This window comes from Theropithecus gelada, chromosome 20, assembly GCF_003255815.1.
Source record: "Theropithecus gelada isolate Dixy chromosome 20, Tgel_1.0, whole genome shotgun sequence".
NCBI classification, from domain to species: Eukaryota; Metazoa; Chordata; class Mammalia; order Primates; family Cercopithecidae; genus Theropithecus; species Theropithecus gelada.
In genome coordinates this window covers 53774903-53790190 of record NC_037688.1, presented here as the reverse complement: position 1 = coordinate 53790190, position 15288 = coordinate 53774903, and the positions used below count along the sequence as shown (strand labels likewise).

At 53.5% G+C, this 15288-nt stretch overlaps 1 protein-coding gene across 4 annotated transcripts; it reads left to right on the top strand.

The window, feature by feature from the left end:
- The first annotated feature begins 3987 nt into the window (after window positions 1–3987).
- TGFB1I1 (transforming growth factor beta 1 induced transcript 1) lies at window positions 3988–10431 on the top strand. Of its 4 annotated transcripts, none has more exons than XM_025371452.1 (11): window positions 3988–4720; window positions 5958–6073; window positions 6200–6252; window positions 6362–6504; window positions 6679–6766; window positions 6880–6985; window positions 7093–7287; window positions 8536–8709; window positions 8994–9075; window positions 9374–9522; window positions 9781–10430. In XM_025371452.1, the coding sequence occupies exons 1-11, from the start codon at window positions 4708–4710 to the stop codon at window positions 10045–10047; spliced, it is 1386 nt and encodes a 461-aa protein (XP_025227237.1). In that variant the 5' UTR covers window positions 3988–4707; the 3' UTR covers window positions 10048–10430. The 4 variants fall into 4 exon arrangements, with proteins under 4 accessions (XP_025227237.1, XP_025227239.1, XP_025227236.1 ...); XM_025371454.1 differs by lacking the exon at window positions 3988–4720 and adding an exon at window positions 4733–4742; XM_025371451.1 differs by lacking the exon at window positions 3988–4720 and adding an exon at window positions 5271–5355.
- Window positions 10432–15288: the final 4857 nt, after the last annotated feature.

Sequence of the window (15288 nt, the reverse complement as noted above, 5' to 3'; positions counted from 1 at the left end):
AAACCCATTACCCTAAGAGTGAACACTATACCTAATAGGTAATTTTCCAGCCCTTGCCCCACACCCACCCGCCCCCTTTTTGGAGTCTCCAGTGTCTATTTCCATCTTCATGCCCCTGTGTACCCATTGCTTAGCTCCCACTTATAACAGAGAACATGCAGTATTTGGTTTTCTGTGCCTGGGTTAGTTTACTTAGGATAATGGCCTCCAGCTCCATCCACTTTGCTGCAAAGGACATTATTTCTTTTTTAAAGGCTGTGTACTATTCCATGGTGTATATGTATCACATTTTCATTTTTTTTAAAGAGACAGGGTCTTGCTATGTTGCCCAGTTGGTCTCAAAATCCTAGGTTCAAGCAGTCCTCCTGCCTCAGCCTCCCAAAGTGCTGGGATTTACAGGCACGAGCCACTGTGCCAGCCAACATTTTCTTTATTCAGTCAACTATTGATGGATACTTAGGTTGGGTCCATGACTTTACTATTGTGAATAGTGCTGCAATGAACACAACGAGTTCAGCTGTCTTTTACATGATTTCTTTTCCTGTGGGTAGGTACTCGGTAGTGGGATTTCTGGGTCAAATGATAGAGTTGTAGGTCTTTGAGAAATCTCCATACTGTTTTCCATAGAGGTCGAGCTAATTTACATTCCCACCAACAGTGTATAAGTATTCCCCTTTCTCCACATTCATGCCAACATCTGTTGCTTTTTTACTTTTTAATAATTGGCTTGCAGATTTTTGACTCCTCAGTGGCAGGCTGATTTTGGGGAGAGCTGCACTGTGCCTGCCAAGGTCTGCTTCTGGGCAGCTGAGGTTGACACTTGCTGTCTCTGAGCCTCTGTGAGTGTTGGTTCAGGTCTCTGGTTTTCAGGCTATGCATTAGAACCAAGCAGAGAGCTTTGAAAAACTATCGATGCCTGGGACCTTTTTACTCACATTGGACTGGGCATCAGTATTTTATTTTGTTTTTATTTTTGGAATCTTGCTCTGTCACCCAGGCTGGAGTGTGGTGGTGCAATCTTGGCTCATTGCAGCCTCCGCCTTTCTGGTTCAAGCAATTCTCGTGCCTCAGCCTCCCAAGTAGCTGGGATTACAGGTGCCACTATGCCCGGCTAACTTTGTATTTTTAGTAGATACAGGGTTTCACCATGTTGGCCAGGCTGGTCTCGAACTCCTGATCTCAGGCGATCTGCCTGCCTTGACCTCCCAAAGTGCTGGGATTACAGGCGTGAGCCACCACGCCCAGCCACGCCCTATCTTCAAATATAGTCACTCTGGGAGTTAAAATTTGATGCATAAAAGTGGGAGAGGCACAAACATTCAGTCCATAACACTCCCTTTCCCCCAATCCTAGGCAACCACTAATCTACATCTTACCTCTACAGATGACCTATTCTGGACATGTCATATAAATGGAATCATACAGTGCGTGATTTTTCGTGTCTGGCTTCTTTCACATAGCATAATGTTTTCAAGGTTCATCCACACCGTATCATCTCATTTCTTCTTATTAGGAATAATACAGTTTCACTTTATGCATTGCTGTGGTTTGAACATGTCCCCGCAGAGTTCATGTGTTGGAAACTTAACCCCCAGTGCAACTGTTGAGAGGTGGGAACTTCAAGAAGTGATTAGGTTATGTGGGCTCTTCCCTCATGAATGGATTAATGGCATTATTGCATGAGTAGGTTCGTTATCAAGGGAGTGGACAGTTGATAAATGGATGGGTTCTGCCCCCACCCCACCCCCTCTCTTGCACTGTCTTACCCTTCCACTTTCTGCTGTGGGATGAGGCAGAAAGAAGGCCCTCACCAGATGCAGAGCCCTTGACCTTGGACTTCCCAGCATCTAGAACACAAAGAAAGAAATCTCTGTTCTTTATAAATTATCCAGCCTTAGGTATTCTATGATGCAGCACAAAACAGACTAAGACATGGACATGCCACTTTTGTTTCTTCAATCATCAGTTGACGGACATTTGGGTTGTTTCCACTCTGGGGCTACTATGAATAATGCTGCTATGAATACTCGTACAAGTTTTTTTTTGTGGAATATGCTTTTATTTCTCTTGGTTACATATCTAGAAGGGAAATTGCTGGATCATATAACTCTATGTTTAAACATCTGAGGAACTGCCAGACTATTTTCCAAAGTTAGTGAATGATTTTACATTCCAACCAGCTATGTGTGAGGGTTCCAATGTCTTCACATCCTCACAAAAACTTGTTAAATGCCTCTTTTTTTCAGGTTTTTTTCTTTCTTTCTTTTTTTTTTTTTGAGTCGGAGTCTCACTCTGTCACCCAGGCTGGAGTCCAGTGGCACGATCTCTGCTCACTGCAACCTCTGCTTCCCTAACTCAAGTGATTCTCCTGCCTCAGCCTTCCGAGTAGCTGGGATTACAGCTGCCTGCCACCACGCCCAGCTAATTTGTGTATTTTTAGTAGAGACAGGGTTTTGCCAAGTTAGCCAGGCTGGTCTCAAACTCCCGACCTCAGATGATCCGCCTGCCTCGGCCTGTAGGCGTGAACCACCGAGACTGGTCTTTAAAATAGTATTATTATTACTATTTGAGATGGAGTCTCACTCTGTTGCCCAGGCTGGAGTGCCGGGGCACGATCTCAGCTCACTGCAGCCTCTGCCTGCCAGATTCAAAGTATTCTTCTGCCTCAGCCTCCCAAGTAGCTGGAAATACAGGCGCCCACCACCTTGCCCGTCTAATTTTTTGTGTGTGTTTTTAGTAGAGACTGGGTTTTACCATGTTAGCCAGGCTAACACGATCTCTGCTCACTGCAACCTCTGCCTCCCGAGTTCAAGTGATTCTCCTGCCTCAGCCTCCTGAGTAGCTGGGATTATAGGTGCCTGCCACCATATCCAGCTAATTTTTGTATTTTTAGTAGGACGGGGTTTCACCAGGTTAACCATGCTGGTCTCAAACTCCCGACCTCAGGTGATCCGCCTGCCTCGGCCTCCCAAAGTGCTGGGATTACAGGCATGAACCACCAAGCCTGGCCTTTAAAATATTATTATTATTTGAGATGGAGTCTTGCTCTGTTGCCCAGGCTGGAGTGCAGTGGTGCAATCTCAGCTCACTGCAGCCTCCACCTGCCAGGTTCAAGGGATTCTCCTGCCTCAGCCTCCCAAGTAGCTGGGACTACAGGCGCCTGCCGCCATGCCCAGCTAAGTTTTTGTGTGTTTTTAGTAGAGACTGTTTGCACCATGTTAGCCAGGCTGGTCTTGAACTCCTGACCTGAGGTGATCCACCCACCTCGGCCTTCCAAAGTGTTGGGATTACAGGCATGAGCCACCACTCCTGGCCTAATTACCTGTCTTTTTTATTATTGCCATCCTAATAGGTATGATGTAGCGTCTCATTGTAGTTTTGATTTGCATTTCTCTGGGGACTAATGATGTTGAGGATATTTTCATGTAATTTTTGGCTATTTATATAACGTATTGAACTGTCTATTCAGGTCATTTGCCCATTTTTTTTTTCTTTTTCTTTTTTATTCTTGAGACAGGGTCTCCTCTGTCGCCCAGGAGTTCAGTGGCACAGTCTCAGCTCATTGCAGCCTCCGCCTCCCGGCTTCAAGCCATTCTCTCCTGTCTCAGTCTCCCAAGTAGCTGGGATTATAGGCACCTGCCACCACGCATGCCTAATTTTGTATTTTTAGTAGAGACGAGGTTTCATCACGTTGGCCAGGCTGGTCTCGAACTCCTGACCTCAAGTGACCTGCTCGCCTTGGCCTCCCAAAGTGCTGGGATTCTAGGTGTGAGCCACTATTCCCGTCTGGCATTTTAAAAAGCTCCCCAGGTTGTTCTGATTTGCTCCTGGGTTGAGACCCACAGTCCAGTGCCCAGATCTGTCCAAGAGAGTGGCTGCCGCACAGTTGTCTGTCCACAGCTACCTCTAGGGCCTCTTGTTTCCACCTCCTTTCTCAGGGTCTCAGTCTAGGGAAGCCTTGCTACTTTGTGGCTGTGGCTGGGGGTTGGTTGCCTGCGAGTGTTTTCCCCGAATTTGCAAAGGGCTTGCGCCCGGGTTCGAGTTTACCTGTGTCTATGACCAAGTCTTGGAGGGAAGGTCCCAGTGTAGAGTCTGTGGGTGGGTTCACTGTGTCTGTCCCTGTCCTTGAGATTTCTTTGTGTCTAGTATGTATGCCTCTTGGGGCCTCTATTTAATCTGTCAGGGTCTCCGATGGGAAGGTCTCTGAACCTGAGGTCTGAGTCTTAGAACATCTCTCCCGCTACCAATCCAAAAATTCCGTCTGGGACAAGTCTCCCAGGAATGGCATGGGTGGGAGGGAGGCTCTTGTCTAGGACTCAGACTCTGGCTGTGCGGGGTGTCTGCTTGGGGGCTGCAGTCCATGTCTGTAAGTCTCCCTAGGGAGCGGCTACGGGGCTTGGTCTGGAGAAGCCACTTCTTTCTGGCACTGGCCTCCTGGGGCTCCCTGCAGCTGAGGCCAAGGCTGGGGTGTGGCCGCCTCCCCGGCAGGCCGGCGGGCTGGGCTCGGGTGGGCCGGGGCGCTCCCTCCTTTCCACGCCCCTACCTCGGGTTCCCCCGTTCATCGCCCCCCCATCCCCATCCCAGCGGGTCCCGGCTTCCTTACATGGTCACGGCCGGGCTTCCAGCTCCCGGACGTCCCCCGCCCCCCGCCCCCACCGGACACGGCCCCCGCCCTGTTCGCCCCGCGCCACCCGCCCGCGCCCCGCCATGGAGGACCTGGGTGAGTGGGGCCGGATCCCCGGGTCCGTGGCCCCTCACCGCTACCCAGATCTGCCTCCCCGCCGTCGCTCTCCCGCATCTCCCCATCCCTGTCTTCTTGCTTCTGCTTTTCGCCTCTGCCCGCGCCTCCTTTCCAACTCCACGTCCCCCTTCCTGCCTCTCCCTTCCTGCCTTTCCCGGGCCGGCCGCTCCCTCCCTTCTTCCCTCGCTCCGCTCCTCCATCCCAGGCTGCGGCGGGTGGAACGGGAGGTGCGGCGCCCGCGGGCGCTCGGGCACGGGGCTCTGGGGAGGGAGGGGTTAAAGGGGCCTCGGCCCGGGGACCGGGAAAGTAGAGGGCACGGGAAAGTCTGGCACCAAGTTTTGGAGAAAAAAAGAGGGCCTGCCTGCGCCAGGGTTTTGGGAGAGGAGGAGTTAAGGGCTCCTGAGCACGGTGAGGGTCGGGTCCTTGGAGGAAGGAAGAGAATAGTAGCTCAGGAGTGCCCAGGCGCCCGCGAAGGCTTCAGGGTTTCACGCGGGTGCTCAGAGACGAAGACTGAGGGCAGGACTTCTGGGTTCTGGAAGTGAAGGGGCTCAAAGGACCCGGATCTCGGTATGCAGGGATGGAGAGTGGTGTCTTGTCCGGAAAGGAGGACCCAGGTATCTCGTCCTCCCTGCGGAGCCTGGGGCTGGAAGGCTGTGCGCTCCACCGGAGAGAGGGGATTCCGGCCCCCGGCGGTAGAGGGCGCTGCTCGGTAGGGGTAACTGCGGTACCGCAGAGAAGCAGCCAATCAGAAGACAGGTCCCAGCGAAGCACCAGTGAGGAGCGCAGGGCGGGACTCAGGGGCCTGGTAGTGGCTAGGCTGGGCGGGACCTGTGTAGGTAGTGGGAGGAGTTAAGGAGCACGGAAGAGAGAGCGTCCAATGAGAAAGCTGGGGGCCAGGCACTGGGCCAATGGAGCAGTTTGGAGGGGAGCCAAATTTGGCTTGGTTGAAGAGCCCATTTTGACTGCATCAGAGAAGATGGGGAGAATAAAATAATCAGGAGGCTGGGTTTGTGCTTGGCTCCCAGCGTGAGCAACTGGGATATTCCGGTCATAAATATTCCTTGCTACCCTTTGAGCAGTGCTCTGCCTGGCTCTGGCCCTTTGACCTCTGCTCTTAATCATGGCTTCTGTCCTTCTCCAGTACTACCCACTGGGAACCTTATCTTCCGATCTAACCGTGACCCCTGTCTCTCTCCCTGATGTCCTCTTCCTGCAGACGCCCTGCTCTCTGACCTGGAGACTACCACCTCGCACATGCCAAGGTCAGGGGCTCCCAAAGAGCGCCCTGCAGAGCCTCTCACCCCTCCCCCATCCTATGGCCACCAGCCACAGGTGAGATCGGATGTTGGGGCCTGGGGCAGCCACTAGGGCCAGACTCGGCCTAGTGTATGGGGGATCTCAGCCTGAGTGGGGCAGAGTGCAGGTCTGTCATCCCACCTGTGCGTCTCCGCTCTGTAGACAGGGTCTGGGGAGTCTTCAGGAGCCTCGGGGGACAAGGACCATCTGTACAGGTGAGGGGTCTGGCAACCAGGGCATAGGGGGCCAACTGAGGCTCATCCGTACAGGTGAGAAGGCTTGGATCCCCCACCCCTGAACCCAGGCTCCCACTCTGCTTCCCAGCACGGTATGCAAGCCTCGGTCCCCAAAGCCTGCAGCCCCGGCGGCCCCTCCATTTTCCTCTTCCAGCGGTGTCTTGGGTACTGGGCTCTGTGAGCTAGATCGGTTGCTTCAGGAACTTAATGCCACCCAGTTCAACATCACAGGTACCAGGGTGACTGAGAGAGACCTTGATGGGATGGGGGCAGGGGAGGGAAGGGCAGGGCAGAGACTAAGAAGAATACACTTCCCAGAGTAGCAGTTAAAGGGACCTAAAGCCTCAAGTGGGAGGGTGCGTTGAGCACAGCCCTATATGCAGCTTCCTCCTCCCCTCTCTCCAGATGAAATCATGTCTCAGTTCCCATCTAGCAAGGTGGCTTCAGGAGAGCAGAAGGAGGACCAGTCTGAAGACAGGAAAAGACCCAGCCTGTGAGTTTGGCATTGTTGTCAGGGCTGAGAGGAGATTAGTCCTAGATGTCTGAGTCACTAGAGGGAGCATTGCTCTGGGAGGCTCTGAGATGACACAAGCATGTTCTTCACAGCCCTTCCAGCCCATCTCCTGGCCTCCCAAAGCCTTCTGCCACCTCGGCCACTCTGGAGCTGGATAGACTGATGGCCTCACTCTCTGACTTCCGTGTTCAAAACCATGTGAGTTGGGCAGTGGGCCAGTGTCCATTTGTGGCTCCCCAACCCCTTCTAGATAATTCCACATCTGCTGCCTTCCTGACTCAATTCTCATGTCCTCCCTGCTGCAGCTTCCAGCCTCTGGGCCAACCCAGCCACCAGTGGCAAGCTCCACAAACGAGGGCTCCCCGTCCCCACCAGAGCCGACTGGCAAGGGCAGCCTAGACACCATGCTGGGGCTGCTGCAGTCTGACCTCAGCCGCCGGGGTGTTCCCACTCAGGCCAAGGGCCTCTGTGGCTCCTGCAATAAACCTATTGCTGGGCAAGTAAGTGGAGCCTTGTGAGAAGGGAGGCAGAGACCTATCACAGACCCATCTTTAGTGGGAGCTGGGCTTTATGCTGTTGCCTTTTAATAAGTTAATCTGGGAAGTGGGTATCATTGTTACTTATATTTTATGGATGAGGAAACTGAAGCTCTGAACCACACAGCAGATTAGTGGTAGGGTGAAAATTCCAACCATGTTACCATTTATTATGGTCCTACTGTGTGCCAGGCACTGTGCCAGCTCCTTTACAAACCCTCATCTCATCCAATCTTCACAAAACACTCAGTGACTCCATTCACCATCTCTTATGCATCTACAAAGGCTCTCTCTTCCTCCATCAGAGTCTGGACTGGGTTCACTGGTCCTTGGCTTATTGACTGAGCAGATGTGATTGACAACAGCTGTGCCTAGGGTTTAACCTAGTGCCCCCTGCTAGATCAAGTACCTGACTCCTAGCCCAGAATTGCCCATCTCAGCAAAGGAGGGTGGCATTGTGACTTTTGTAAATCATAGGCACTTTCATCTTCATGAATCCCTTTGTCCATTAAAATACATAGTTTTTTATGCCTGTGTTGGTATAAAGATGGGTATGTTATTATTATATATTAAAGCATTTTCTTCTAGTTCATTTTTTTATTCTGAATTTTTAAAAACTGATTTTTCACTTCCTCCCTCTTATTTATTTTGAGACGAAGTCTCACTCTGTGACCCAGGCTGGAGTGCAGTGGTGCGATCGTGGCTTACTGCAGCCTCGACCTCCTGGGCTCAAGCAATCCTCCCACCTCAGCCTCCCGAGTAGCTGGGACTATAGGCGCCCGCCACCACGCCCGGCTAACTTTATTTATTTATTGTAGAGATGGGGTTTCGCCATGATGCACAGGTTGGTCTCAAACTCTTGGGCTCAAGTAATCCTCCCACCTCAGCCTCCCAAATGCTAGGATTAGAGGCACGAGCCACCCAGCCTGGTCTTAACTCTGATTTAAAAATAAGTAAAACGTTTTTATGGGCCCCTAAATGTATTGTGGGCTCCAGGCTCTGTGCCTGCTGTGCCTCATGCATAGGTCAATCCTGGAGCGCAGGTGGAAGATGGGAGCTGGATCTCCATCGCTTACAGGCTGCGTGATCTGGAACACTGGATTCTTTATTCTGATAGCTCAGAGAGGACTCGAAAAACGCCGCGTAAACCTTGCCTCGCTGGGCATGTGGCCGTCAGAGCCGCTCTGACCACGCCTCACCTCCCACTCGCAGGTGGTGACGGCTCTGGGCCGCGCCTGGCATCCCGAGCACTTCGTTTGCGGAGGCTGTTCCACCGCCCTGGGAGGCAGCAGCTTCTTCGAGAAGGATGGAGCCCCCTTCTGCCCCGAGTGCTACTTTGAGCGCTTCTCGCCAAGATGTGGCTTCTGCAACCAGCCCATCCGACACGTGAGCTCTGCCCGGCCGCACTGAGCCCGCCCTGTCTCACCCGGAGAGCTGTGGGACGGGCCTCCACCGCATGGGTCCCGCCCCACCCGCGCTACCCTACCCTTACCCCTTGGCAATGTCCACGGCCCCTTGGACTCCACTCTTCCTTTCTGACTCCCACGTTCCTAGTTAGATCTTCTCCCCCTCCCCCCACGCATGCCTTAGCCCAGTCACCCGGGTTCCGCGCGGGAGAGGAAGGCGCGAAGGCACGGAGGCCGCGCTGAGTGTCCTCTCCCTCCCTGCAGAAAATGGTGACCGCCTTGGGCACTCACTGGCACCCAGAGCATTTCTGCTGCGTCAGTTGCGGGGAGCCCTTCGGAGATGAGGGTGAGAGTGAACTTGACTCCCACCTTAAAAGCTGCGGGTCCCCTCGACGTCTCGCCCCAGCCCCTCCGATCTCCGGAGTCCTCAGGGCCATGGTTTTCCTTCTGCTCTCTTCTAGCCCTGCCCTCTCCCACACAGACTCCGGACCCAAGCCCTCCCGCTCCGTCCCGCCCCAGACCCGGCTCCTCCTTCCCCAAGCCTCCTTCGGACTGCCCCTCCTCCCGCCCCAGATCTCAGGTCTTGTGGGTCCCCCGTCCCGCCCGCACCCTTTGCCTTCAGCCCACTCGGTTCCCTCTCCTAGGTTTTCATGAGCGCGAGGGCCGCCCCTACTGCCGCCGGGACTTCCTGCAGCTGTTCGCCCCGCGCTGCCAGGGCTGCCAGGGCCCCATCCTGGATAACTACATCTCGGCGCTTAGCGCGCTCTGGCACCCGGACTGTTTCGTCTGCAGGGTGCGCGCTGCGGGGCGGGGCGTTGGAGGGGCGGGTCAAGGGTGCAGGGCTGTGGGGCGGGGCCTTGGAGGGGCGGGTCACTGGAGGTGCTGCTAGGAGCCTGGGGTTGGGCGAGTTTTCCTGGCAGGGTCCCACTGGACGGGAGGCTTCGCGTCTAGGAAGGGCGGCGAGGTCCCATGGCGTTATCCGCTAGTAACGCGCGTTGTCTGGCGGGGGCCGCTGACCTTTCTGTCCTCTTTCGCGGCCTCCCTTCCCCAGGAATGCTTCGCGCCCTTCTCGGGAGGCAGCTTTTTCGAGCACGAGGGCCGCCCGTTGTGCGAGAACCACTTCCACGCACGGCGCGGCTCGCTGTGCGCCACGTGTGGCCTCCCAGTTACCGGCCGCTGCGTGTCGGCCCTGGGCCGCCGCTTCCACCCGGATCACTTCACATGCACCTTCTGCCTGCGCCCGCTCACCAAAGGCTCCTTCCAGGAGCGTGCCGGCAAGCCCTACTGCCAGCCCTGCTTCCTGAAGCTCTTCGGCTGACAGCCCGCTCGGCTCGCCCTCTCCCCCGGAGGCCACGCCCTCCCGGTAAAGCGGGTCCTGCAGACCCAGAGGCCTCGCTTTCAGAGTGTGAGGCCCCACCCACTGGAGAGCCCCGCCCCTAAGGTACTCTGAGTCCTTAGGGGTCAAGTTCAGAAAAGGCCCAGCCAGACCTAAACCCACACGCCCACAAAGTGAATCGCACACAGACGAGAGCTCCTGTGCGAGCCTCCACTCTCTATTCCCACCCTTGAGGGGGCCCCCTGACTGGGGGAGGGTCCTTGCAATTCCAGCGAATCGGAGGCCAGGCCAGGACGTCCTTGCTCCCTGCACCCTCACTGTTCTGTGCACTTTTTCTACCTACATAAACACACGCATTCCACGTCTCCCTCGTGCTGTCTCTGAATGCGCGCGGGAGCCTGGCCCTGACGCCCCGCCCCCGCATTGGCTCTGTCCCCGGCCGTCTCTAGGCCACTGCCCTGTGGCCGCAGCGGGACCTGCAGCCTCAGCCCTTGCAGATAGCCACTCCTGCACTTCCTGCTTCAAGTATCAGATGAGCCCGAGGCTGGAAAGGGTGGCGACCCGCGCAGGACTGTACAGATAGTGGCAGAGCCAGGACAAGAGCTCCAACTGAGGCCCCACCGAATCTTCCCGCCCTCATTACTCCTTCAGTTCTATGTTTGCTTTGTTTTCTTTTGTCCTAAGAGATGAGGTCACACTTTGTCACCCAGGTTGGAGTACAGTGGTGCCATAGCTCACCGCAACCTCGAACTCCTGGGATCCAGGGATCCTCCCGCCTTGGCTTCCCAAAGGTGTGAGCCACTGTGCCCACCCTTCCCTTTATTCTTGAAATAAGCTCTTACGGTGGTTCATGTCACTTTGGGAGGCTAAGACGGGTGAATCACTTAAGGCCAGGAGTTCGAGACCAGCCTGGCCAACATGGTGAAACCCCGTCTCTACTAAAAATACAAAAATTAGCTGGGCATGGCACACGCCTGTAATCCCAGCTTCTGGGGAGGCTGAGGCAGGAGAATCGATTGAACTCGGAAGGCAGAGGTTGCAGTGAGCAGAGATGGTGCCACTGCACTCCAGCCTGGGCAACAAAATGAGACTCCATCTCAAAAAAAAAAAAAAAAGAAAGAAAAGAAAGGAAGAAAGAAAAGAAAGGAAGAAAGAAAGAGAAGGAAGAAAGGAAGGAAGGAGAAAGAAAAAAGAGAAAAGAAAGAAAGAGAAAAGGAAGGAGGGAGGGAGGGAAGGAAAGGAAGGAAGGAAAGGAACAAGCTTAATCTGCTCCCCTCCTGCACTGCCTTTGGTTCCTAGATTGTTTCCCCTATTAAAGGGCCTTGAGGGATGGAGCTCTACCCAGAGTGCCAGCTGTGCCCACCTTTTGGTTCTGGGCACTAAGGTACAGCTTCTGTCTTACTATTGACCCACAACATCTCGGATCAGCTGAATGCTTCATGTAGAAAGGGTTAAGCCTCAGCTTAACCCTTTCTCACTCCCACCCCCAGGTGTCCCAGTCAAGGCAGAACAATCAGTGCATTCAGAGCCATTACTTACTGTCCCTGCTGGCCCATCTGCCACCACCTGAGGCTTCTCCCAGCCTAGCCCTGTGCTGGGTGGTGCTGGGTCTAGAGATGAGTGAGGCTCACTGTCCTGGAGAGCCCCAGGCTGAGGAGGCAGATACTTGGACAGAGGATGATGACACTTGGTGTGGCCAGGGTGTGACTGAAGGAAGCACTGGGGGTATAGAAGCCAGAAGGTGGCTTCTTAACCCAGACTGGGAGTCAAGGTATGCTTCCTGGAGTGACTGACACCCAGGACCTGAGCCAAGTCCCAGCAGAGAAGGATGGGGCCAGGGGTTTTCAGGTATGGAGGATGGGGTCACGGGTTTCAGGTGTGAAGAAGTTCAGGTTCCATCTGAGTCCCTATGTCCCAGGGTGGCCCTCTGGGTCCAGACTCTAGGGACCTCTGGTGTTGGAAGCGATAGGTCCTCAGAGTCCTTTCCAGCTCATCAGGAAGAGCTAGAAGCTGCAGGGAGCATGTATGGGCACGAGGAAAAGGTGAGGCATCCTTGGCCCCAGCCTCTCCCAGGTCCCCAGATCTCTTCCTTTCTAAGGCTCCTCTCCCATGGTCTTCCCAGGTCTCCTGCTCTTTCCCTTCCATATATTCTCCCCGAAGAATGTCCACCCCCACCCCAGCCTGTAACCACCTTCCTATCTTGAGGATGCCCAAATTGGCATTCATTCATTCACCAAATATTTATTGAGCACTCCTGTGCCAGGCTCTGGGGAGACAATGGGGAACCAAGCAGCTATGACTCTTGCTTTCAGGGAGCCGAAGTCTAGTAGGGGAGACAGATGACAGCCAAGTACAAAGGTGACATGAGTAATGAAGGAGCGGTACCTTCCCGATCGCCTAGCTAAAGCCAGCGCTTCCCTGGTGTCCATGCCACAGCCCCTCCCTAGTTCCTCCCGAGCATGCAGTGCTCTTGCAAGTAGGAGTTTTTGTTTTTGTTTTTTTGAGACAGAGTCTCGCTCTGTCACCCAGGCTGGGGTGCAGTGGTGCCATCTGGGCTCACTGCAACTTCTGCCTCCTGAGGTTGAACCTCCAGGTTCAAGTGATTCTCTTGCCTCAGCCTCCTGAGTAGCTGAGATTACAGGCATGTGCCACCACGCCTGGCTTTTTTTTTTTTTTTTTTTTGAGACAGAGTTTCACTCTTGTTGCCCAGGCTGGAGTGCAATGGCATGATCTCAGCTCACTGCAACCTCCGCCTCCCGGATTCAAGTGATTCTCCTGCTTCAGCCTCCGCTGGGATTACAGGCATGCACCACTACACCCAGCTAATTTTGTATTTTTAGTAGAGACGGGGTTTCACCATGTTGGCCAGGCTGGTCTCGAACTCCTGACCTCAGGTGGTTTCCCTACCTCAGCCTCCCAAATTGCTGGGATTACAGGCATGAGCCACCGTGCCTGGCCCTTATTGTTTTTGGCTTCTATCTGATTCTGCAACCGGAACAGAAGCTCTGGAGAGCAGGCAGTGCATTTGTTTTGCTGACCATTTTCTCCCTGGTGTCTACAACAGGTCCAGTATGTAGCCAGTCTCCATATGTGTTTGTTAATGAAGGAAGGAGCCAGGAAGGAAGGAGAGAGAGAGTACAAAGGACAAAATAGAGAACTAAGTTAGGGGAGGTGGGGAAGAGATTCCTTTCACCAGGTAGTGAAATGTAAGGTCTCAGCTGAACATGAAGGAGCCAGCCATGCAAGTCGCCAAGCAGAGCATTCCCAGCAGACAGGAAGCAGGTGCAAAGGCCAGGGAGGAGGAGAGAGTCTGACGCCTTGGAAGAAAGAAAAGAAGGCCACCGTGGCTGAATTGGAGCCAGCAATGGGGAAAGCAAGAGGGGGCGAGGCCAAAGAGGAAGGAGATGTCACATCATGAAGGCCTTTGACGGCTGTGGTGAAGGGACCTTATCTGAAGTGTCTGTAACACACACGTGTCCTCTGACACTTGGCACTGGATTTCTCTCAGACACTTTAAACTCATCAACCCCTGAAGCAGACACTGTGGGTGCCCCACCCATTTACCTGCATGGCCCACCTTGGAAGTCACATACAGACAGTTTCCAGACACCCTGACTTGCAGCTCCTCCCGGAGTTTCTTGTCTGAGGCTGCTCTTGGGAGGAGGGAGTGTGTTCCGTGTTCTCAGCAGGCCTGAAGCGTGTGTGGGCATTTCTGCAGCTTTTAGCCAGTGACAGACACAAATCAGGAAATAAATACCCCAAGCAGCTGACCCTCAAGGATCATTGCTATGGTGCGTTCTTCACCGTGTCTCAGAGTGTCCTTTTTGGGATCAGGCTCCAACTGCTCTTGGTGGTAACCTGATAAATGACACAGCCTTGCGCCAGATGCGGTGGCTCACACCCGTCTGTCATCCCAGCACTTTGGGAGGCTGAGGCAGTTTGGCTCAGGATTTTGAGACCAGCCTGGGCAACACAGTAAAACCCCATCTGTATAAAAAAATACAAAAATTAGCCGAGTGTTGTGGCGTGCCTGTAGTTCCAGCTATTCGGGAAACAGGTGGGAGGATCCCTTGAGCCCAGGAGGTCGAGGCTGCAGTGAGCTGTGATCACACCACTGTACTCCAGCCTTGGTGACAGAGTGAGACCCTGTCTCAAAACAAAGAACTACATGCTTTATTGGCTTTTCTCCTTGTTTCATGTCTCTTCCCTACTCCTTCACAGTCCATACTGGAACCACCTCCTCAGGAAAGTCATTGCACACAAATTCTCATCTCAGGGTCTCCTTTTGGAGGAACCCAAACTAAGGTACTCCTCTATCCAAACTCTGTCATATTACACTGAAAGCATTTTTCTCTTTTTCCCATCTCTGGGATGACCATCACTGCCATAATCAGGCAGGACTTCCCTTCAACTGTCTCCTAACATTCAAGTCTGGACCATTCTTCTAGAAAGGTAGACATACAGATATTAACCAGCCTAGCCCTTCTTGAATCCAGTCCTGTGCTGAGCAATGAGACTCCAGGGATAAATCAGATCAGTCCTGCTCTTTTAAATTTTTATTTATTTTTTATTTATTTATTTATTTATTTATTTATTTATTTATTTATTTATTTTCTGAGACCGAGTCTTGCTCAGTCGACCAGGCTGGAGTGCAGTGGTACGATCTCGGCTCACTGTGAACCCCGCCTCCCAGGTTCACGCCATTGTCCTGTCTCAGCCTCCCGAGTAGCTGGGACTGCAGGCGCCCACCACTACATCAGGCTAATTTTTTTTTTGTATTTTTAGTAGAGACAGGGTTTCACCCTGTTAGCCAGGATGGTCTCAATCGCCTGACCTTGTGATCCACCTGCCTCGGCCTCCCAAAGTGCTGGGATTACAGGCGTGAGCCTCCATGCCCGGCCTATTTATTTATTTTTTAAGGGATGAGGTCTCACTCTGCTGCCCAGGCTGGTTTCAAACTCCTGAGCTCAAGTGATCCTCCCGCTGCAGGCTCCCAAAATGCTAGCATTACAGGCATGAGTCCCCACACCCAACCGATCCTGCTCTTGAGGAGGCTCTAGTTTGTTGGGAAGACAGACCTGGACCCAGGCAAGGGCCACACAGTGTGCTCAGAACTGCATTAGAAATGTCAGAGAAGTCTTTCTTCAAGAGGCGACATAGGCTGGGTACTGAAAGCTGAATAGGAGTTGGCCATTTGGGAGACAGGGAACCGCTCTAAACAGA

Bases quoted from the DNA above. Each gene is read 5' to 3' on its own strand.
- TGFB1I1 (XM_025371451.1), top strand. From the start codon at position 5,319: ATGGAGAGTGGTGTCTTGTCCGGAAAGGAGGACCCAG. The intron at 6,505-6,678 runs GTACCAGGGTGA...CCCTCTCTCCAG, and splicing joins CACCCAGTTCAACATCACAG to ATGAAATCATGTCTCAGTTC. The intron at 7,288-8,535 runs GTAAGTGGAGCC...TCCCACTCGCAG, and splicing joins ATAAACCTATTGCTGGGCAA to GTGGTGACGGCTCTGGGCCG.